This window comes from Podarcis melisellensis, assembly GCF_964234715.1.
Source record: "Podarcis melisellensis genome assembly, chromosome: 9".
NCBI lineage: Eukaryota > Metazoa > Chordata > Lepidosauria > Squamata > Lacertidae > Podarcis > Podarcis melisellensis.
In genome coordinates, this window is record NC_138541.1 from 76,687,796 (window position 1) to 76,710,678 (window position 22,883).

Here is a 22,883-nt window from a genome sequence, read left to right on the forward strand (position 1 = left end):
ATCAATCACTGCACATTTAGTTTTAAGTTAAGATTCGCTGAATAAAGTGAGACTTCCCCCCCCTAAATAAAGCCATGATTGAAATTCTCTTGTTGTTTTGTTTTGCTTTCAAGTTATATTATCATTAAATTATCTGTTCCACCCAAGAGGAGCAGGGTCCCCCCCCCTTCTCTCTCTCTCTCTCTCTCTTAAACTCTTCCCCTCTCCTTCCTTCAAAGAAACGGTGGAGGACAAACCGGGGTAAATAATCTGTCAGCGTGTTGTGCCCATTTATAATAAGGGCAATAAAATTTTTGGAGACTCTTAAGCAACGAGAATCCACACAAAATTTCGTTGCACGGATTTCATGCGGCCTCCTGCGCTCAAGAAAACCCCACAGCCGTCGGGGAAGGAGTCAGTAAAAGTGGCCGGTCTCCTCTCCTGCGGAAGCGGCAATCTTGCCGGCTTGTAAAAGACAAGCAAGCGCCGACTGGGACGCTGGAAAAGCGCGACCTTAAAGTGGAACCGACATTATGACTGGCGGGAGGAATTTTCGGGATTCCGGAATGGGATTTCCACATCTATCCCCCCCCCCCCTCAGGCAGCGCCCCAGCGGCAAAGCCCGGCCTCAGTCCTGCTCTCGGAGCATCTTGCTCGCGGGGCTGCCTCGTGAGCGCCGCGGGGGGCCGGCCGGCCGCTCCTGGGGTCCCTTCCTCCCCAAGGCTTCTTAATGGTCCTGACTAGCAATGGCCACCTCGCCCCCACAGACCCCAGCCCCGTCGAAGCAACGCCCAAGGAGCTGGACTGGTGGGAACAGCCGCCGACTGCGCTCACATGAGTGCCAGTTATCCCCTTCTGCAACGTCCCCCCGCTTTGGGGGGGGGGGTCCCAAAGAATTGCCAGTGCGGCCCAAAAGCAAAAGAACTGCGAGGGGCTGGATCCTGCGTCTTCCCCGTCGTTGCGGGGGAGGGAAGAGAGGCGGGGTTGGGCGAGCGCGCTCCTCTGGCTCGGCTGCTTGCGTCGGGGTCCTCGCCGGGCTCCGGCGCCTCGCTCCCTGGACGCGGGTTCGCGTCCTCAATAGGCCCTCCAGCGGGAGCCTTTGATGCCGCCGCCGCTGGCGCCTCCAGACAACATCCCTTGTCTGCCCAGTAGAGGCACTGACTAATCGTGACAGATTGTTTATTCTCGCAATTAGCGACGCGGCCGCTTCTGGGGCGCCCGCGCAGACGCCCCTTGGACCGGGCCGGCCGCGCCGTCCAAGGGCAGCGGGAGAGGCGCGCGAGAAGCGGACCTCGCTGGGTTCCCACCAAAGGCCGGCAACGCAAAAGTCGCGGCGTTTTGTGCTTGGGGCCAGGAGGCCCCCTCCCCAAAATCCTATCGATTTCACTCTTTGGTCCACGGGTCAGAGAAGCGAGCAAGCGCGTTCCTTTCACGGAGAGCCCCAGGGCTCCGGCCTAAGTTCTTTCTGGAGAACCCCAAGGGGGGCGGGCGGAACTTTCCCCAAGGAGTCTAGGAAAGGATCCTGTGAGGAAAGGGACCAGAGTAGAAAGGGCTTTAGCAAACGAATCTCGGTCGGCATTAGGGTTAGGGCGGTCCTTCCAAGGAATGCGCAGACACACCGCAGCACAACTATTCGGGACAACATCCACGCTGTATACTAAAACGGGGAACTTTAAGTCGATTTCTCCCAGAAAGCAGACCACATCCTTGTGGAAGGAAATTCCACTCCTATCCAAGAACCTTTTCAATATGGGGTGAAGCCAGGACCCACAGGTGTGCTCGTGATTTATTGGTTTACTTGGTTTCATAGATTTCATAGAACCAATTTATTGGTTTCATAGATTTCTTGAGGCCTGCAACAAATGCATGCGCCTGAGAGAGGAATATACTTCAGTCCAATAAATGGTTTAAGCGATCCAGATCTAGTCTAGTCTTAAAATCTTGCGCACACGCAGAGATACCTGCTGCTTCAGGAACACTCTCCAAATCACAGCGTGCATTCTCACCGGGCACGCGCGCCCCCCCCCCTTCTCCCTTTCTGTGAATCCAGGGATCACAAATCGCTCATCCCTCCCTTGAAGTAAATACTTTTAGGCTGCAGGCCTAGGGCCATTTACCCGAAGTTTACCGAGTAAGATTTTGCCGTTAAATCCCAAGATGGTCCGTGGAAGTTAAACATAATCTTCCATTTTTTCGGGGTTAAGTTTAGCTTTTTTCGGGGTTAAGTTTAGCATCACTAAGCCCTAGGTTACTGTACCGCATTTATTTCAGTGGCTCCTCTTTGAGCACCCGTTACACGGCTGACCCCCCTATCGTGTTATTTATTGTTTCAATAACAGCAGCAACAGGAAGGAGCAGTGTCGTTATTCTTATTAAAGTATATGGAGACGGCGATAGAAAGAAATGTGTAACGTGTTCCAGGAGAGATGTGTGAATATGAGCGAGTTTGTTTTTCATCCGAAATGAGGGTCTTCTCTTCATTGAGGGTTTGTTGTTGTTTTGCGGGGCGGGGGGAGGAAGGAAGGAAGAACCAGGCGCTCTCGGTCCACACTGGGAGTCCCGGGGCAGAGCCAGGGTGGAGCAGCGCTGAAGAGCGTTAGCTCGACCTCGGGAGATCTTTGTTCCTCCTCAGCCATGAAACTTTGCGAGGCTTTACTCTCGGCAAACCTGGCCCACTTCGCAGGGCTGTTGTGAGGGGAAGTTGGCGGGGGGAGGGATTCACATACGTGGCCATGAGCTCCTTGGAGGGAAATTTACATACAGGAAAGATATTTATGCAGTAAATAAATAGCGATACTCGAGGTTGGGTCATCCATCTACGGTAACGCAATGCTGGGTCTGTCTGCGGGAGAACCTCGACGCAGCCTGGAGAACCTTCCCGCTTCCTTTCCTCGGCTCCTTCGCGTATTGACAAACCTAGCTTTGCTGTGACATTCACCCATCCATCCCATAATCTAAGAGCTCATAACCTCCCGTCTTCCTCGGGCCCCGCTGAAAAGGCAGGGGCTCCGCTGTCCCTCCCCGTTTAGATAATTGCCCTTAAATGACTGCAAGAAGCTCTTGTGTTTCGCCGAGATTAGAGCCCCGCAGCTATCAATAAACTTTTCCCAGCAAGCGGCCAATCCCATTATGAGAGAGAGCAGCGCCTTTTACTGCACATCCGTCCTGGCCGCGAGGATAAGGGATCGTAAAAGGCATTCACGAAACAAAATCTCCTTTTTAAGACCTTAATTGGTCGGGACTAGAGGTTAGACTTCCTTTAGGGTATTAACGCTCCAATCTCTAGGCACCTTTACAATGATTCTTTACCAAAGAATGATCCCGTCGCCACACTGTATCCCTTATCCTTACAAACAGAGCTCCAGGAGAGATACACCAGATACAAATGATGGGCAGGGTTTGCCCCTCTTTTTGCCTCCTGCTTGTTTGCTTGTTTGTTAAATTGCTTTTTGTAAGCCGATGGGGAAGACTAGCTATACTGTATCTGCGCCGAGACTGGGTCATACCGAGGGCAGATCGAATCCGAATCCGAATCCCTGCAAAATCAAGTATAGCCCATCTAATGCAAATATGATTATAAATGAGCTTAAACCCTATACATACAATACATCGTATTTAATTCATTGGCTTATATATTGGACTCTCTGTGGTTTTTTGTTTGTTTGTTTTCGTCAGTTTGGGAGTTTATTGTGCTTAAGAAGAACTATTATTTCACAACCAGAGAGGTTGCCATTCCATCCACACTTGTCTGGAATGAGTCTCATTGCACTTACTTCCGAGTAAGCTACACGACGATGCAGCCAAATTTAATAGCTTTTTTCCACGTTGATTTCCCCTCCAAAAGCGAAAGGCATGTGTAAACGTATCCCTTTGAAATCAGTAAGCATCAAAATGATATTGGGCGGCGCGGGTGGGCAAATATTACAGCATTCTTTCTATCTCTCTCTTACACACACACACACACACACACGAATGCAGCCCATATTCAAAGAAGACATATTTATTTTATTTCACATTTATTTCACAAACTCTATATACCGCTTGATTGTCGGGAGACACTTCAAAGAGAATAAAAACTCTAAATGGTTATCGTAGAACTAGATTGCACGCCGCTAATTGCGAGAGAGGGGTAAAATAATTATTCTACGATAATCTGAAGATGAGCATCGTCGTCCCAAGCAAAGCTGCCGCCTGCAGCCCAGGCTCGCGGAATTTCCATCGCAGAGACGGAGCGAGCGGGACGGAAGGGAATCCAAGCAAAACAAACAACTCCTCGAGGTGAATCGACGGCGACGCGAGGTGAAAGGGAGCTGCCCAGAGGCGGAGGACGAAAGTCCGGCGCGCAATGGCTCCTGGCTAGTGCCGAGCAAAGTTTCTTCGCGGCTTGGCGGGCGCGCCGGGCAGAGTCGAGCGGAGGCGCGCCGGGCGATCCCGCCTCCTCTTCCTCCGCCTCCTGGTCCTTCTTGCGCGCCGCACCCAATGGGAAGGCAGCGGGACCCCCCTTCGGAGCGCGGATTGGCCGCCGTCGGGGGCGGCCTGGCTTTATTAGCCCGCCGGGCTGGGTCCCGGGCCTCGCCAAGCGGAGCCCTGACGAGCGAAGGCGCCGCGCAGCCGGGAGCGCGGGCCGGGCCTGCCTGCCTCACACTCCGCGCCCACCTCCATGAGCGACGGCTGCGAGAGCTGGGGCGCCGGCGGGGGGACGGGGGGAGCTGCATGGCCCCGGCGCTGGAAATGACTTCTGCTCAGAGCGCGGCGGGGAGCGAGGAGCCACCCGCGCCGCCTTTCGGCAAGCCCGGCCCGACGGGGCCCCCGGGGGCCACCAGGGGCCGGGAGGAGGGCGGCGGCGGCGACAAGCCTAAGGCGGCTCCGGCTCTGCTACCCTTCAGCGTCGAGGCGCTCATGGCCGATCGCAGAAAGCCCGGCAGCCTGCCCGGCGGGCCCGAGCGGGGGGAGCCGTCGGCGCACCCGAGGCCCCTCAGTCCCAGGAGGGGGGCGCCCTCTGCCGCGGCGCCGGAGAGACCGGCCTCGGCGCTGGCCATCGCCACCCATTTTGCTGTCGGGGGATTAGTCCAGGTGCCCGAAGAGGCGCTCGCCAAAGCCGAAAGCCCCGAGAAGCCGGAGCGGACGCCCTGGATGCACAGCCCGCGCTTCTCTCCGCCGCCGCCAAGTAAGTGAGCAGCCGGGAAGCGCACGTGGACTTGGCCGGGAAGCGAGTAGCTGAGGATGGGGAAGCCGGTCTCGGCTGTCACTTAAGACAAGGGACTTTTTACTTTCCAGTAAATGCCTGTGTTGAGCGCCGGAGAGATGTTCCAGGTTGCTGCTTCCGCTCGTGGAACTTGACTTGCTAGTTAAACAAAATACAAAACAAACAAACCAACCGGCCACCAACTCAAAGCGCGTAGGTGCCCGGCCTTGATTCCTAGCACGAATGGGGCAGGCACGCTCAAAAGGTGTTTACTTGGAAGTAAAGAGGGAAGTAAGGAGCACCGGTTTCTAACAGGATCGGCTTCCCCTTGCTTCAACCAATCCTTGGTCTCAAGAGGCCTTGCTTCCAAGTCAGGGATTAGTCGGATAGCGGCGTTTTAGCCAAATTAAAGCCGAGAGCGTCGAGCAGCCCGGAAGCTGAGATCGAGGCGACCTTTTTAAAATAGGCTTAGAACCAGAGCAGCTTCCATGCAGCTCCTGCCTGCCTGACTTGGCCGTGGAGCAAGCTGCCTCCAGCCCGAATGCGGCCAAAGGGGAGCTGGGGAGCTGCTCCTGTAGAGCCCGTTTGGGGGCTCCTGTAGAGCCCGTTTGGGGGACCGTCTCACTTTCCCCGCAATCTGAACTCCCCGCTGCCTTGAAGCTGGGACTCTCGGTGGAGAGGGGCCTCTTCAGACAGCTACAGCTGTTGGTAAACATTGCTGGCCGGATCCTGCCAACTGACAATTGCCCAGAGAGCCCAGGGAAGGTCTCCTTCAGTGAGTTGGGAATGAAAGGTCACTGTTCCTTGGACCTGGTTTCTGAACCAGTCACCACCTTCCAGGGGGAGGGGGAGGGATGCCTGGGACTTCCGGGTTTCAGGGCCTTTTCCGCCACCAAGGAGCCCGTTTCTGGGCTGAGAGAGACAGACAGACAGACAGACAACCTGGGTAAGGACATTATAAACCATTGCGGTTTGCACACCATCTGGAGAACCAGAAAATCGCTACGAGCACATTCGTGCTTTTTAAATAAAAAAAAAATGCTAAACAAATAGGAAAACGTAAAAAGGAAATCCGATGAGTTTCGGCTGCTTATTCTACTGCGCTTCTCGTTAATGGTCCTTAAATTGCGCTGTTGGGAAACAGAATCCATTGCAGCGGAATCTTTTCCATCGCCACTGAGAAGTCCCATTCGAGTTCATTTGGGAAGACTCCCACGTATAGGGTTTCAGCATTCTTTTCCCTGTGACACCTCCCACAACATCCTGTGGTCCAGGAAACTTTGCTTCCAACTCAAAGTAGTTTACTTTTCTCAGCAAACTTTTTAGGATCGAAGGTGGCGGAGTCCACGTAGACCCAGCCCTGCCGCATAATCCGCCTAAGCCTCAGGGTTTCGTTTTAAAGAAAGTTGATTTGTTTCTGGATCGGCCTGAGCAGGAGAGGAATTAGCGGGGACTTTTCTGCCTCCTTTTCTCTCCCGCGGATTAAAACAAGAGTATTTTAGCAGTTTAAAATAGTTTAAGGGCGCTATTTTAATGTGCTCTAACTCCTACTTGTGTCCGTGGAAATTCCTTTCAGTCAGTGAGTAGGAGAATCCGGGCAGAGGTGGCTTTGGAGAAAATGCCCGTAACATTTCTAGCGATGCTAAGTTCCACTACAATAGATCGCTCTGATTTGAACCGTTTCTAAAATGTCCAGCAGCCTCACTTTTGAAGTTCGGTGTTTGTTCCTTGAAAAGTCATCTCTTGGACTTTCTACCGATATGGAAAAAGTGAAAGAAAACTGAAAGTAACAAAACAGGCTTCTCTGGTATTTTTTGTTCAGGGCTCATGTCGTTTTGGATTAATTAGGAGTCTCTTTCCAGCTGGATTCCCAACCCCTGTAATTGCAATTTATTTTTAAAATGTTGCCCGGATACCAGGAAGTAATAAGGTTTTGTTCTTTGTTTTTTAAAAAGCAATCTTCCAAATAATTGCAAACGGAATTTGAAAAGAGAATCTATCCCATATTGTAATTGTCGTCCTGCTATGGCTTCCCCTGCGCAATGCACGGAATCTAGAAGGGACGGGGTTGGGGAAGAGTTATGTGAGTATATCTTCAAAGACTATCGAAATTAAACATATTAGGAAGAATATATTCTCCAGGTCAGCTTAGCGTCCTACCGTGGGTAGCCTTAACTTAAAAAGAGCCAAATCTACCGGGAAAATCTTGCAACAAAGATACTCAGGCATTCCCGAGGCCTGCGCTGGTGAACGGTGGCTCTTTCCCTTCAAGGGGGGTTTGCTGGGGGCTTCCCGTTGGAATGTCTCCAAAGGATTTCATCACAGCTGGCAGGCCCGGCCTGTAGTGATGAGTCGCAGTGGGAATTACTCCCAAGTAAAGGTACCTACGACTACAGTAGCTCCAGTGTCTTCTCTGCTAATGGAAACACTGAAAGCGATCTGCAACTTTTGTGAGTGTTAGCTTCACGATGGAAATGCTTCACTGGGATTCAACTTGACTTGAGGCTATGATTTAAAACAATTAATTTGAATCCATTAAACCTGCCGGGCTTTATTTTCAAGTAAATGTGTTTAGCAGTCTAAATTCTTCCGCTCAAAAGGGTGTGGGTCGGAATGCCGAGAGTCGTTCTTAAAACAGGCCATAAAAGGAGCAAGCGGCGTCCTCACGGACTCCCTAATTAATGACATGCGCACTCTGTTTCCCAAGAGGGCCATAAACGGGATGTGAGTGACAGGACCTGCCCTTTTCATTTTTTATTTTTTTTCCCTTTAGTTCAATAATTTATGGTTTCCTTCCTCCCCCAACCCCGCTTTCCCCTTCTTATGAACTGCCCCAATACTTTGTTTTTCTATCTGGAGCACTAATAAATGCACCCAACCTCTTAAAGAAAACGCACCATTTTGGGAGCCACGCGCGTCTTCCCCCACGGATAAGCCTTTGGGAGGGGTTGGCTGTGGTGGCGGCGTGGCTTCGCGTGACACCCAGGCGCCTCTTGGAAGGCTGCAATCCTATTCGCTTACGTGGGAACAAGGCCTTTTAAAGCGAGTGGGTGGGATCAGGCTGATTTGGGCTGTCAGAACGACCTCTCTCTCTCTCTCATCCAGCTAAAAGTCGCCTCCTTATTTAAATCTGTACAATTCGGGGGGTTTCCAGCATCCCATTTGTTCAGTTGCAAAATGTCCCCCTGGCTGTAAGTCGACTTGGCTTTCCCATCCGGGAACAGCTCCGCTTCAGTAAAATGCAAGGTCCAGTCCGTTTGAAAGTCCTTCTGCATTTTAACGCGGCTCGCTCTTAAGTGTGTTTAGGATTGTACCACCATACATCCTCCAGGTTCAGACTCCAGTTACTCTGAATCATTGTTACTCCGCCCAGCTGAATTTAGCTGAATTTAGCAGTATTCTAATCTGGAAAATCCCGAAGAAATTGCCCTTGCAGCTTAAAAAACCAGAAGCACTGTATTTAATACCAATTTGGCCCATTAATTTCAATAGAGCTAAATTGCCTTACTGTGGTTTAACTAGAGATGACGGTTTAACCGGAGCAAGCTGTCAAACGAGATCCGCCTTACAGCCAGTTTCTAAAATAGGTTTACTCTGAATTAAATCCTACTGAGTTCAGCCCCCGATGCTTATTTCCTGACAAATTTGCCCAGGTTGCGGGTCCTCCTGCACTTTAAGATTGCTCTTCCGCTGAGGCGACCCTGCAAACGGCTTTTGGGCTTGCGGGGTGAGCAGGTGGTCTGATCCTGCGCGCCAGCCGGGCTCCTTCGCCTTCCCGGGATTGTTGCGCCTTTTGCGGGGGGGGGGCGGCTCGGCGCGCGGGGGTGTCTTTGGGAAGGGCCTTACCAGGTGTCGCTCGCTGTCTCCGCAGGGCGCGCCAGCCCGCCGGCCTGCACCCTGCGCAAGCACAAGACTAACCGCAAGCCGCGGACGCCCTTCACGACGGCTCAGCTGCTGGCGCTGGAGAGGAAGTTCCGCCAGAAGCAGTACTTGTCCATCGCGGAGCGCGCCGAGTTCTCCAGCTCGCTGAGCCTCACCGAGACGCAGGTCAAGATCTGGTTCCAGAACCGGCGCGCCAAGGCCAAGCGGCTGCAGGAGGCCGAGCTGGAGAAGCTGAAGATGGCAGCCAAGCCCATGCTGCCGCCCGCCGCCTTTGGCATCTCCTTCCCCTTGGGCGGCCCGGCGGTGGCGGGCGCCTCTCTGTACGCCTCCTCGGGGCCCTTCCCGCGAGCCGGCCTGCCCGTCACCCCCGTGGGACTCTACGCGGCGCACGTGGGCTACAGCATGTACCATCTCACCTAGAACCCCCTGGGCCAGCCGGGGGCTCCTCCGCCCCAGAGGATCGGGTCTTAGCGAGAAGGCCTGTCAGATGTGTCAGCCTCGAAGGACAGGCACCGGCCAGCAGGGAAGGAAGGAGAGCTGGTCGGCTGGACTCGCCCAGGTAAAGCCTCTCTCCAAGGACCGGAATACTCCGCAGGCTTGGGCTGCCCCTTTGGACACAGGAGTCAGAGTGTGGACACCCCGCCCCCCCAATCCCTCCAGGCCCCAGGACTGCACTTGCTGCTCTTTGCCGCTTGTTCTTCCACCAAGCCCCGTGGAAGGGCTCTGCGTACTGTGTAATATACTGTACAGTTGAAAATTTATTATCGTTTATATTAATAGCTATATTTGATAAATAAATTAATTTTAAATGACCTTGGGGTGAATGGTTGGACGTTGCCTTCTGTCCTGGAAGATCTGCAAGGTTTCATTCCATCCAAGCCCTCTGAATCTGGGGCTCCTGTTGATTATTTTTATCATTACTTCTCAAATCTGGCTCTTAGGCCCCCACTTCCCACCCCTGCATTTCAATGCAGCTTGTGCAGAACTTCGTGTGGATTGTCCTCACTTATTTGAAGAAGTTCAACTGATTTTAAAGAACTTACTTGGAAGTAAAGTGCCTAGGTTTGCAGTGCAAATACCTAGATTTCTCTGGTCTGAAGAAGACCAAAGGTGGTGTATTTTCATAGGTCCCCAAATCTACTGCTTAATTGGAAAGTAAGCCTTGTTGCCAGCAGTGGGAAGCGACTTCCCTTTCTGTCCTTCCAAGAATATATATCTACCATTGGGTTCCTCCTTTTCAGAACAAAACAAATTTCACAAAGGCCTCCCCACGCACCCAAGCATTCCTATTTCAGGGCACAGTCTTGGATCTGAGTAAGTAATGTGGATGAAAAAGCTGTGCAAATCTGATCTCATCAGGAAAGCTTCCCATCTAGCGATATAAACCGAGCTGAGCTGAGCAAACTTCAGTGGTCATTATTGTGACACCTACTGCGTTGGAAAAGCATCAGTACTGCAATCCTGTGCCTAATGACTTGAAAGTTACTTACTCTGAAGTAACTACACCTAGCATTGCAACCTTGCATTCGAATCCTTGCCACAATAACTTGAGTAAATCCATTTATTTCAATTGGAAATGTTTGAAAATTAGCCTTGCTTTTTAGATTTTTTTTCCTATTCAGGCGCTAGGGGAATCGTGCTAGGTGTTGTGGCAGGGCGTAAGCAGTACATAAATGCAAGTAAGTTCAAACTGGAATTCATGCACTGTAAACTTGTTCAGGACCCAGAGTTCCATACAAATATTAAAACTCCTGGAGTGCTGAAGGGGGTGTCGCCATAGCTGGAGTTGCAACCTGGAGTTGCAGCCTATCTGCCATAGGCTGCTATGCTGTGGACATTTACAGGGGAGCAATGGTTCAATCGGTTGGGGGTTTTTTTGTGTGTGTTTTTGTTAGGTCATTCGGAGTAAACACGCATCCACTAACCTCTCCGTACTTAACTCCCTTCCCACCCACCCACTTTGCAGCCAGGCTCTTATCTATGCATGCTTGCTCAGAAACAAGGTCCAGTTGCGCTTCTGGGCCCCCGCCAACCCAAATTCGCGGGCAGACGGCTGCAGTTGCAGCAGCTTCCCTGGAAATCCGTTCACCGCACTTTCTGCTCGCGCCGCAGGTGAGTAGCTTGTTTCGCTTTCAGGTGTCTGCAGACGGGGCTGCTGGCCGGCAAGCGGGTGGGCGAGAGACTAGGCAGCGGCCATGGACTGGACTCGGGGCTGGTCTAGGGGGCAGAAGGCGCCCTGGATTTCGGCAGGCGGGGACGGGGGCCAGGTGCAGGAGCTCCGGCCCCGGGATCGGCTTTCTCCTGCGTCCCGGCGCCGGCAGGGCTCGCGGCCTCCTGCTTTCCGGGCTCCGCGCGGCCGCTGCCCCTGTGGGGAAAAGAAAGCCCCCCCCCTTCGCAAAGCGCTGCTGGAGATCCGAAAGAGATTCGGTTCCAAGCAGCAGGGAGCGCGGGGGGGGGGGACTCCGGGGCGGATCCTCCTCCTTCCAAAGCGTCGGCTGGTGGTTCCGTGGGCGCGGCTCGCGGGCCGCTTCTCCCCGCCGCGATCCTGCGGCGGCGACGGGGGCGGAGCGCGAAGTTTTGCGCGCGCCCTTCCCCGCCTGCTGCGCGCCCTGGGGGCTGCCTGCGGGCGAGAAGGAGCGCGACCCGCCCGGCCTGGTGAAGCCCAAGTTCTGGGCAGCGCGAAGGGGCTTCAGGGCCCCCACTCGCCCCTCCGAGCAGCGCGCCAAGGCGACCGGCTCCCCCAGCGCCAGCCTCGCCTTCCCGGAGCCGCTGCCGCTCGCGCTCTCGTCTCCTCCCGGCTCGCACGGGCAGGAAAAGCTCCGGGCGGCGCTCCCTCCTCCCGCCGGCCCGTCCACTTCTGGCCGGGACTCCCCGGCTGGGTCGCCTCCGGCTCGGGCGGCTCCGGGAGAGGAGAGGCCGGTGGGCGGACGAAGAGCAGCCGCCCTGCTCGCCCCTCGCTGCTGCCCTCGGCCCGCCCGCCCGAGGGCGATTAATAACGGGGCCAGGACAAGGCGTCGGGCGCTGCCGTCACACGCCCCAGCGCCCCGCCTCAATGGCCAGGCCGGCACAAAGGGCGGCGCTGCTTCTCGCCTCCCTCGCCGGCGAAGCGAGCCGCGCTTTGGTGTCTTTGTGGCCTCGGAGCGGCGCGGCGGGGCGGCTGAGCAGGGCCGCCTCCCTTTTCACCGGGCGGCGCCGGCGCCACGCAGCCCAGGCCAGGTTGGCTTCCCCTCCGGGCCCCGCCAGCGCCGGCCGCGCTCCGAATCAGGACAAAATGGGGCGGCGCGCGTCCTGCCTTGGAGCAGGTCTCCCTAGAAACATCGTGGTTATTGGAGGTGGGGCGGGCAAGCGAGGCCTGCATTCCCACGTGGTGTTCCCGTGCCCCTGGGGTGGATGATTTTATCAATTACTTAATAAATAATCATGATAATCCTAGATGGGTGCAGGCTGACGGCTGCCTCAGCTTGCAGGCCCCGCCAGGGCAACGGGATGGTCCAGCCCAGCTCAGGAAGCAGTTTTCCTCCTCCATAGCAACTTCTTTAGAGGCCCGGGATGGCCAGAAGGGTGATCTGCAGTGGATCAGGAAGGATTTCTGGCCCTCATTGTTTTAAGCAGCAGAGATAATAAAGCAACCAACCCCCGACTTCCCTAAACTAGCTGCTTAAAATGATGCAAACTTGGGGTGACTGAGAATAGGTTTTGGGGGTGAAGCACTGCAGGTTCCCTTGAGTCTGATACTGAAAACAAACCTCTTTGCTCAGAGGCACCTTGTTCTTTCATGCTAACCCTGTTCTTTCATTCTAACTGTTTGCCTTCTAAGGACCTTCTAAGGAGCCTCCTGCACCAGGCCAGGGGCCGTCTAGTCCAGCACCCGGTTCTCAAAGCAGCCCACCTACCCGATGGCACTTAGGGGAAATGCGCAAGCAGGACCGCAGCACAACAGCTGCGGTATTCCATCCCTGAAGCAGAGCAGAGCCATCATGGCAAGTAGAAGTAGATGGCAAGTTCCATAGTTTAACTATGTCCTGCCTTCTTTTATCTTGCTCATTCTTTCAACATTCACCTTCACTGGGTGCCCAGGAGTTCTTAGTGTTATAGGAGAGGGGGGAGACTTTTCTCTATCCACTTTCCCCATGCCTTGCATTATTTTATAAACTATTATCACCCCGCCTTTTCTCTAAACTATAAAGTCTCAAACGCTGCAAGCTTCCTTAAGGGCAGCAGGGGGTTGCTCCACCCCCTTTATCATTTTCATTGTCCCTTTCATAACTTTTGCTTACTCTACAGTATCATTTTTGAGACGAGGGGACCAGAACAGTTTCTAAATGGTATTGCACCAAAGATTTGTATAATGACATTAGGCTATTGGCAGCTTTATTTTCAATTCCTTTCCTAACGAGTCCTTGCATGTAATTTGCCTTTTGATGAGCTATCTTTTATGACTCCCAAGGTCCCATTTCTGGTCTATCAGTCTACCAGTTCAGGACCCCATGGATGATGTGCAGTTAAGACTTTTTTTGCCTGGATATGCCTCTGGTAGATCTTGGGGTTGTAGTAAAACACAGAACCCCTTAAAGCTTGAAGCCAGACCTCCTCTGCTGAAACTGTGATTGGCAGTAGAGTTGAGACAGTGGAGGAGACAAAGGGGAGCATTTATTTGCCTAGTGTGTGCTGGATGGTGGAATTCACTGCCACAAGATGTGGTGATGGCTGCTAAAATTGGCAGTGGTTAGGGAGGAGGGGAGGGGGCTCTCCACATGTTCTAAACAGAACTATCAGCTGGATGCATAGAGGCAGTAAAGGAGGGTAGGAGAGCAGTGCCTTTATACCCCTGCTTGCGTTTGCATTTTTCAAAAGCGTATGACCGGCTGCCGCTGGGAGCAGGATATTGGGCTAATCGTACGCTGGACCAAGGCTTTTTTTATTATGTTCATATATGGACTTCCTCCCCTCCCCTCCATAGCACCCCACTTCCAAGTGCTACCAACTTTAAGGGAGCCGGTGAAGCAGCAGCCAATCAGAGATGTTTGTCTTGCAAGTGGCGGGTGTGTTTGAAACACTTGGATCACTTGCAGCTGCACCCAGAGCTGGAAGTCACGCTGCAGACAGCAGACTCCGTTTTGCGCAAAAAAGAGGAGCATGTGTGGAGAGATCTGAAGATGAAGGCCACCCAGCTTTGTATTTTAAAATAAAATATCTGAACTCCTGGCCTTTGATCAGCTGTGCTCCTTTTCAGGGAAACTATTCTTTGGAAAATGATTTTTGAAATCCATCTTTCAGTGTGACATTTTCTTCTTTCAGAAAGGCAAGAATTACTCCCCTCCCTGGAAGCACTCTGGAAGAGCTGTGTTGCTACATAGCCGATTGAAAGCAAGCTGCAATAATGTCTTTTTAGCAGCTGACTCTGACCTAGAGTTAGGGCTGTACCACTTCAGACTGAATGTGGCAGTTCATATTATGGATTACTCCACACACAAAACTTAGCCTGCGTACAGAAAACTTAGTGCCGGGAGCTCAGCAGAATTCTAGTCTGCGCTTCCTCTTGATATCCTAGCTTTCTATGTGCAACAAGTTATTGTAGTAGTAAAAATTATTATTACCAATAATAAAAGTACAGTAATGGCACTATTGTTATTAGGCGCAACGGATCACATAAGCCCCTACCTTCAGTCTGAGCGGTACAGCATCAGCCTGGGTCTACAACGGACTTGAGTGGGGCTCAAACTGCACTTTCCATTTAGTCTGTTAAGTCTATCCCTGGCTTAAAAAACAGAACAAACCCCACACACTCCTGAAAAAGAAGCTTCTGGTGCTGCAGGGCAGGGGCTGTTCCTGCCATTGGTTCCTCTAAAACTCACCTTCCCCAAGAGGCGCTTCTCCTTCCAGTGAACACAATATGAAGGCTTTGCATCTTTTCTCCCACAGGTAGGGGAACAGCTTGGGGAAAACCATTACAGGGAAATTCACTAGCAGGGAAAAGTCTTAAAGGACCTATACGCTCGTCTTCTGCAACTAACCACGGCCTCTGAAGCTGCTTTTCAATTTATTTATTTATTTATTTCTAAAGTCTGAGAAAGGAGACCGAGATCAGTGTCATTCAAGGGTGCTTCCTGCTTCCATGTAGGAGTTTATTGTGGAAATGGTGCTGCTTATGTATGTATATAAGATTCTTTTGCAGAGTCTGCATATGCTGTCACCATCAAAATGACAGCCCCTGCTTTTTGCAACTTAATCTGCATTTCCCTGTACCTTGTGAAATCTAAGGAATCTGTAGACACTGTTGGTATGGAAGCTCCAGCTCATTAACATTTTTGGGGGGATGGGGGGGTGCGGTGATGTTGCAACAGGTCGTATGTCCATCTGCTCCTCATGCCAGCACAATCTAGTCACGTAGTTCCCATTGACCCAGATTATTTCTGCTGAAGACCCATTCAAATTTCAAGAAGCTGGTTAGGAGCAGCGGCCATCTCAAAATCACCACCTTGGAGACTAATCACTAATTTGGGGGGTTTTTGGCCGGGTGTGTGTATGTTGATAAAGGTCAATCAATATTCTGTTATATGGTCACATACTGAGGTTTTGCACAAGACACCAGCATTAAAAAGAAATGGAAGTGCCTTCCCTCCACAAGAGCACAAACCTCTTTTGCCCGTTGTGAAGCGTAAGAATAGTGTGAACATTCACTCTTTTGCACGTCTGCATTTTTTTTAAAAAAGTGTGCATACAGGTTGAGACATACCCAGAGCAGTAGACAGTGGGGGGGGGTTGAGGGCAGGTACAACCCCCCCACCTCTGAATATATTTCCTGAAGCTCCACCCACCAATTTGATTGGCAAGCCATAGAATAGCAGTGAATGAATGAAAATATCCGTGACCGGAAAATGGGAAGGTGTGGAAATGAGCTTGCCAAACGAAGATACAGTATGTAAACACTGGATGTGAAGGACCCATCTGCTCTGGAACCACCTGGAATCTATGAAATAGGTTAAAGCCGTCTTGTTTTCATAGCTGAAGCTAGTCAAATTTTGATGTGCATGTTAGAGAGTCATACTCGATTATTATTTTTGCCTCATGCTTGTACCCCTTCCTGGGGTTCATCTCTACTGTTTCATTTTAAGTATCTCTTTGCACATTTCTCAGGCTCCTTCTCTTTTATTTGCCCTTCGACGGCCATCTGCCCGACCCTTGAAACCTAGGCCAAGAGCAGCAAACCTTTTACAAAAGGCAAAGCCCCATAAACACTTAAGGTGCTATTTACTAATATTAATAAAAGGTAAAGGGACCCCTGACCATTAGGTCCAGTCGTGGCCGACTCTGGGGTTGCGGCGCTCATCTCGCTTTACTGGCCGAGGGAGCCGGCGTACAGCTTCTGGGTTATGTGGCCAGCATGACTAAGACGCTTCTGGCGAACCAGAGCAGCGCACGGAAACACTGTTTACCTTCCCACCAACGGTACCTATTTATCTACTTGCACTTTGACGTGCTTTTGAACTGCTAGGTTGGCAGGAGCAGGGACCAAGCAACGGGAGCTCACCCCATCGCGGGGATTCGAACCGCCGACCTTCTGATCGGCAAGTCCTAGGCTCTGTGGTTTAACCCACAGAGCCACCTGGTCTCTCACTAATATTAATATTAATACCAACAAAATAATTAATAAACAGAATAGAATCAGAATTGTGGAGTTGGGAGGGACCCTGAGGGTCATCTAGTCCAGTGTTTCCCAACCTTGTGCCTCCAGCTGTTTTTGGACTACAATTCCCATCATCCCTTGCCACTGGTCTTGCTAGTCAGGAATGATGGGAGTTGTAGTTCAAAAACAGCTGGAGGCACAAGGTTGGGAAACACTGATCTAGTCCAACCCCCCTGCAGTGCAAGAATCTCAGATAAAACATCCATGACAGATGGCCATCCAGCCTCTGCTTAAACTCCTCCAATGAAGGAGAATCCACAGCCTCCCAAGGAAGTCCATTCCACTGTGGAACAGCTCCTGCTGTCAGAAAGTTCTTTCTGATGTTTAATTGGAATCTCCTTTCTTGTAACTTGAATCCATTGGTTCAGATCTTCCCTTCTGGAGCAGGAGAAAAGAAGCTTGCTTCATCTTCCATGTGGCAGCCCTTTAGCTATTTGAAGATGGCTCCTCGTGTATCATTTGAAGATGGCTCCTCTTTTCCAGGCTAAAAATCCCCAACTCCCTCAACCATTCCTCATAAGGCTTGGTTTCCAGACCCTTGATCACCTTGGTTGCCCTCTGCACATATTCCAGCTTGTCAATACCCTTCTTAAATTGTGTCCAGAACTGGAAACAGTACTCCAGGTGTGGTCTGACTAAAACAGAAAAGGTTGGTACTATTACTTCCCTTAATCTGGACATTATACTTGATGCAGCTTAGAAGAGCTTTTTTTTTGCTGCTGCATCACACTATATAACATAATGCAGAGCTTTGGGGGTCATTTTGGTGAGCATGAATTCAAATAGTAGCAAATGCAACCACAACACCCACAGGATGACGATAAACCTCCAGGTCACCGTTGTGCTGCTTGGTCTCTGCCTCTATTCTTGTGCCATTTCAGCTCCATCTGCTGTACAGCTTGAGTATATTACCTTTGTCTTAAACACTTTTCAAAGTAATGGAGAGAGAGAATAGCTTTCAGTGCCATTTCTGAACCTGGTTCAGAAGTCCTAAAGCAGAAGGTTTTTGGGGGGTGGGGGTGGGAAGCAGTGTTCACAGCTCTCTTGAAGTTAATGGCAGTTCCCTGATCCAGAATGTTTTACAGCTCTATAAATCAGGCTGAAAATGCAACCAGAAGCACCGCTGGCTTGTTGCTTCTTTTAGCACATCCGTTTCTTGTAAAATTCAGATTAGAGGAACCAGCCCTGGCAGAATTGCTTCCCTCTGAACCCAAGGGGGCCATAAATCAAAGAAAAGGAAGTCACCAGGCAACTGAGACCCTTGGCTTAATTTCTTTAATTATCTTTAATGAACTCAAGAAAATGTGTGATGCCTTTGGCCTTGGCCTGTCTCACCAACAACTTGTTAAAGGGTTCGAATGGAAGGGGATTTCTGGAGTATATCTTTAATAACTATATATATATAGGATCAGGATGATAGCCCTGTTCCAAGTCCAGCCCTTCTCCCTACTAATTAATGTACCGTAAGTCCCAATTGAATCCCAACAGTTTAGTAGGTGGTGGCTCATCGGTGAGGTTGGTCTCTCTTTCCATCTTCTGCCCTTAAGAGTGCCACAAATCTGCTTCCTTAGCTGGCTCCCTCACATTGTATCTGTGATTAACTGCAGTTGGACTTAGATCCTATAACCTGGTCATGGAAGTTGTTCTAGTCATAGCAAAAAGATGGTTAAAATAAAGGGAATATCTGCTAGGGGAATCATGCATGGTTTGGGGAAAGTGACAGAAATAAGTTATTCTGTTCTCATAATGGTAGGATTCAGGGTCACACACTGAAATGTGATTGGCAGTAGATTCAGGGCAGACAGGGCATAATTGGTTTGTGGCAGGCATGTCCAAAGTCCATTTTGGGGGCCTAATCTGGCCTGCCGGTCGGTAAAATCCGGCCTCTGTGGCACTTTATTTCCTGGGGTAAAATCCTAAAAAAACCTTAACAACTTCAATCCTAAAAGAAGGTCAACAATGGTTGGTCCCCACAGCCCTTCACTTCATCAAATCTGGCCCTCTTTGAAAAAAGTTTGGACACCACTGGTATGAGAATTGCTGTGACAAGGTGTGGTGATGGTGACCGCTAGCTTTGATTGCTTTAAAAGGAGAATAGACACATTCATGGAATATCAATTGCTATTTAAGCCACGAGAGCTAAATGGAACCTCCATGTTCAGAGACAGTAGATCTCTAAATACCAGTTGCTTGTGCGCAAACAGTGGGGTGGGAAGGGAGTTTTTGTTTGCCAGGAGCCCCTGATTGGCACTGCCAGAAACAGAATCCTATTTTAGATAGACCTTTAATCTAATCTACCAAGGTTCTTTATTCCTGGTGTTACTGCATGGAATGCAGGTCTTCCCCATTAAGGTTCCCTCCTGCATTCTGTTTACAATCTTCAAGGGAGAAAGGAGATTCCGACTAAACATTAGGAATAACTTTCTGACTGTAGCAGCTGTCTGACGGCGGAATGGACTTTCTTGGAGGTTTTTAAGCAGAGGTTGGATGGTCATCTGTCAGGCATGCTTTAATTGTGATTCCTGCATCTCCAGGGGTTGGACTAGATGAACCTCAGGGTCCCTTCCAACTCTACAATTCTATGAGTCTGTGCAGCCGAAAAGTGTTGACATTAATAGATGAGAGTTGTGGTAACCACAAAGTCTGTTAAAGTACAAAAGCCTTTAGAAAATAAACTGAGGGGTAGAATCCTCTCCAAAAACAATTTCATTTCATTTCATTTCACTTTTAATTTCTATACACAAGGTCATTTACAAGCTGAACAAACAACAAAATAGACAGCAAAGATCACATACCTAATAACAAAAAACATTTGCTGGGAGTTAAGAGTCCATCAACACCTGGAGAGCCACACATGTTCCCCATCCCTGATTTACTAAAGGTAAAAGTAAAGGGACCCCTGACCATTAGGTCCAGTCGTGACCAACACTTGGGTTGCGGCGCTCATCTCGCTTTACTGGCTGAGCTTCTGGGTCATGTGGCCAGCATGACTAAGCCACTTCTGGAGAACCAGAGCAGCGCATGGAAACGCCGTTTACCTTCCCGCCGGAGTGGCACCTATTTATCTACTTGCACTTTTGACGTACTTTCGAACTGCTAGATTGGCAGGAGCAGGGACCGAGCAACAGGAGGGGAGATGTTGAAAATTTCAAATATCTGGTCATTTTGTCCATTTTCTGAAATTCCCTCCAGATGCTAATTCCGTCATTGGAATCCCAGACCTGTCCGGGAAAATCCGGACATATGGCAACCCTAGCATACCCCTTAGGCAGGGTGAAGCAGCTGCCTCGGGTGGCAGAGGTGCAAGAGGCAGTGACCCAACCGCTACTCTGCTTCCACCACAGCCAGAAGGCCTCTGTCTCATTGAGTTCAATGAAAGAGAGGCAATCCTCTGTGCAGCATTGCTGTTTGTCTTCCCTGAAGACAAGTGTGGCAAGGCCTTGCCGAGTGCCATCTCTAAGCCCGCAGGATGCCCCCAGAACAGATGCCTTGCAGTGGGCTTGCCTACGTGGCAAGGAGAGCTGCTGCATTGTTCATGAGACCCAGATTCGACTGCCCATTGGGCACAAGAAATTAGCCCTGTGGATTTTTGAATCCAGGCCATCCTGCTTGTCTGCTCTTGAGTTTCATTCATGTCGGGAAGCCAGTGGAAAAAAAGTGTGCTACCTTCCATAGTAGCTAGTCAGCACGTGTCAGGATTAGGCTTCAGATGTGTACAAAGGTGTAATATTTGTGCTCTTCATCACCCTCAGGGCAATTTACAGTATGGTTATCCACTCCTTCCTAAGTGATCTTAAGAGAGAGTGAGAGAGAGAACACCATACTAACCCCAAACCAACAAGCTTCCTCCAAAAACAAAGGATTCCCTTTTACCTCCCCCTCCCGCCACCAACTACCCTCTGAACACATGACTTGAACAGGGAGTGCATAATTTATAGATGAAGCCTTCATTATGTAGCAATCTTTCCAACAAATGTAGCAGTATTACATATTTTCATACATTAATCCCAGACCCATCAACATAATCCATAAATAGCTTCCATATGTTTTTGAATAAATCTCCCCTGTTCTGTGTTTTATAAATCACACTCCCAGGAGGTGTAATTTGAGTAAAGCTAGTTATCCATTCTGCCTCTGCCGAGGGAGCCCAGTCTTTCCAGAGTCTAGGAATAATTCCCCTTTCCACCATTAATCTGATCCACATCTTGGTTGCCTTCCTTGAAGAGAAGGTTCTTCTTATCAGAAGGTGTTCCCAGTAACAGATGGGCTTGGAATGGTCATGAAGGCAGCATGTAGAGTGGTCATCTTTTTCTTGACACCTTCCCATGCTATGCACATTTGAGCACACACATCAGAATCATAAACATCACCACCCTGAGTAGTTGCAAATTAACCAGCACACACACACACACACACACACACACACACACAGCCTTGCCTCCGCCAAGAAAAAAGGGGCAGCTTCCAGGCTCCCTGCATTCATTCCCCATAGCATCCAATGTAGGCTGTGTAAAATATTAAAACATGCATTTTTCAATTCATGCCTTTCTTTACTGCATTATAAAGAGGAAACCAGATCTTTCTCACTGGCATTTCGTGCAATTTCCCCCAGTTCTCAATTCCCCTGTGGCTGTTAAGTGTACTAAGGCACCACTATTAACATTTATAAGAAATGTATTTAAGTCATGAGTGAAGGTTGAATTTGACCGCCCCCTCCCCCCGTAATATGAGGAGAAAACAGTAAAATCATAAAGCATATTGGAATATTGAAAACACAGGCACAAAATCCATGCAATGCAAGAGATCCATGATTGAACCTTCCAATTTTTCTGTTTTCAGTCAATAATAGGATTCAGAAATGGAGCAGAGCAGCAGTGGTGGGAGGAGATGGAACTATTGCTTACCCGCATGCTGGTTACTTGCTGTAGCCTGAGACTTCCTGTACCTCGGCCCTCCAGATGTTTTTGGCCTACAACTCTCATGATCCCTAGCTAGCAGGACCAGTGGTCAGGGATGATGGGAACTGTAGTCTCAAAACATCTGGAGGGCCAAGGTTGAGGAAGCCTGCTGTAGCCTCTAAAGCTGCTGTTTGACCCAGTAGAGGTCAACTGGAAATTAACAGCATTGGAGTGGGGCAATTTAGATCAGGGAAATCGCATGAGAGAAAGGGTTACACTCATCCTCACCCAGTATCCCTAGCTTGACCTCATTTGGGGAGGGGTGTGGCTCAAGGCTCCTTTTCATTAAACTTGGAAACATTGGAAGATCCAGTCATGCACCTCCTTCATTTTGCACAGTTTGGTCCACTTGCCTGTTGCCTCCCCTTCCCAAAAAGAAAGAAAGATGCATCTCATATGTGCTATCAGGATGAAAAGCAGCCCAGAGCTCAGGTTGCAACTGGGTGTGGCTTATCAGGCTCTCTTAAGCCTCTGCTCTCCCCCTGCCCCTCAGTCTTTCTTTGTGCTGCCACGGCGCCCTGCAATTGAATAACTCCAAAAGGAGATTTTCTAGCCTGTATCTTTGCTAACTCAAAGATTGCATTATCCTTTCATAAGGAAACATTGTACTTCACCTTTAAGTTGTTTGGAACGTTTTTCATTTTTGTTTTACTGCCAACAGATGTCAACTTGTTTGCTCTAACTTATGGAGACTCTGCGAGTAAAACACTCACTTATTTGCAAAGCTAAGTGTCTGTGATTTATTCTAGCCTAAGCATGGGGAACATTTGTTTAAAGGTGGGTGAGGGCAGATGCATATCTAATTAGTTTTAATGTGATTGAAGCAATCGCAATTGTGCTAACTCTGCTACTGGATAGTTGGAATCTTTCTCCCAACAGTAAGTTTCTTGCTGCTTGCACCAGTGAAAGACACTGCTAAATCACTGATTTCCCCTCCCTTCTATCTTGTAGCACACACAGGGCATTCCCCATAGCAAGAGGTTTTGAGAACAAGTGACAATTCTGTTTGATATTGCAGATTGCACATTAAGTACTTTGTTAAATACACATTAAGTTCTTGATCCCAGTCTATATCTGTATTAGAACAATTTTTAACCATTTTTATATTTGGAAATATTTTTAAATGTGTATATATACAGAACGCTTTTTGATTGTCCTTACACTTTTCCTGTTTTATGGTAACTGTTCTGTT

At 49.9% G+C, this 22,883-nt stretch overlaps 2 protein-coding genes across 2 annotated transcripts in view; both read left to right on the forward strand.

Moving 5' to 3' along the window:
* The first annotated feature begins 4,393 nt into the window (after positions 1-4,393).
* LOC309377954 (solute carrier family 2, facilitated glucose transporter member 3-like) overlaps positions 4,394-22,883 on the forward strand; it is a 230,922-nt gene continuing 212,432 nt past the window's right edge. The window contains exon 1 of the mRNA XM_081925686.1: positions 4,394-4,400. The gene's annotated coding sequence lies outside the window, so the exon portion shown is untranslated. The remainder of the gene's footprint in view (positions 4,401-22,883) is intronic.
* Positions 4,565-9,859, forward strand: MSX1 (msh homeobox 1). The gene is made up of 2 exons (XM_081925835.1): positions 4,565-5,146; positions 9,036-9,859. The coding sequence occupies exons 1-2, from the start codon at positions 4,693-4,695 to the stop codon at positions 9,464-9,466; spliced, it is 885 nt and encodes a 294-aa protein (XP_081781961.1). The 5' UTR covers positions 4,565-4,692; the 3' UTR covers positions 9,467-9,859.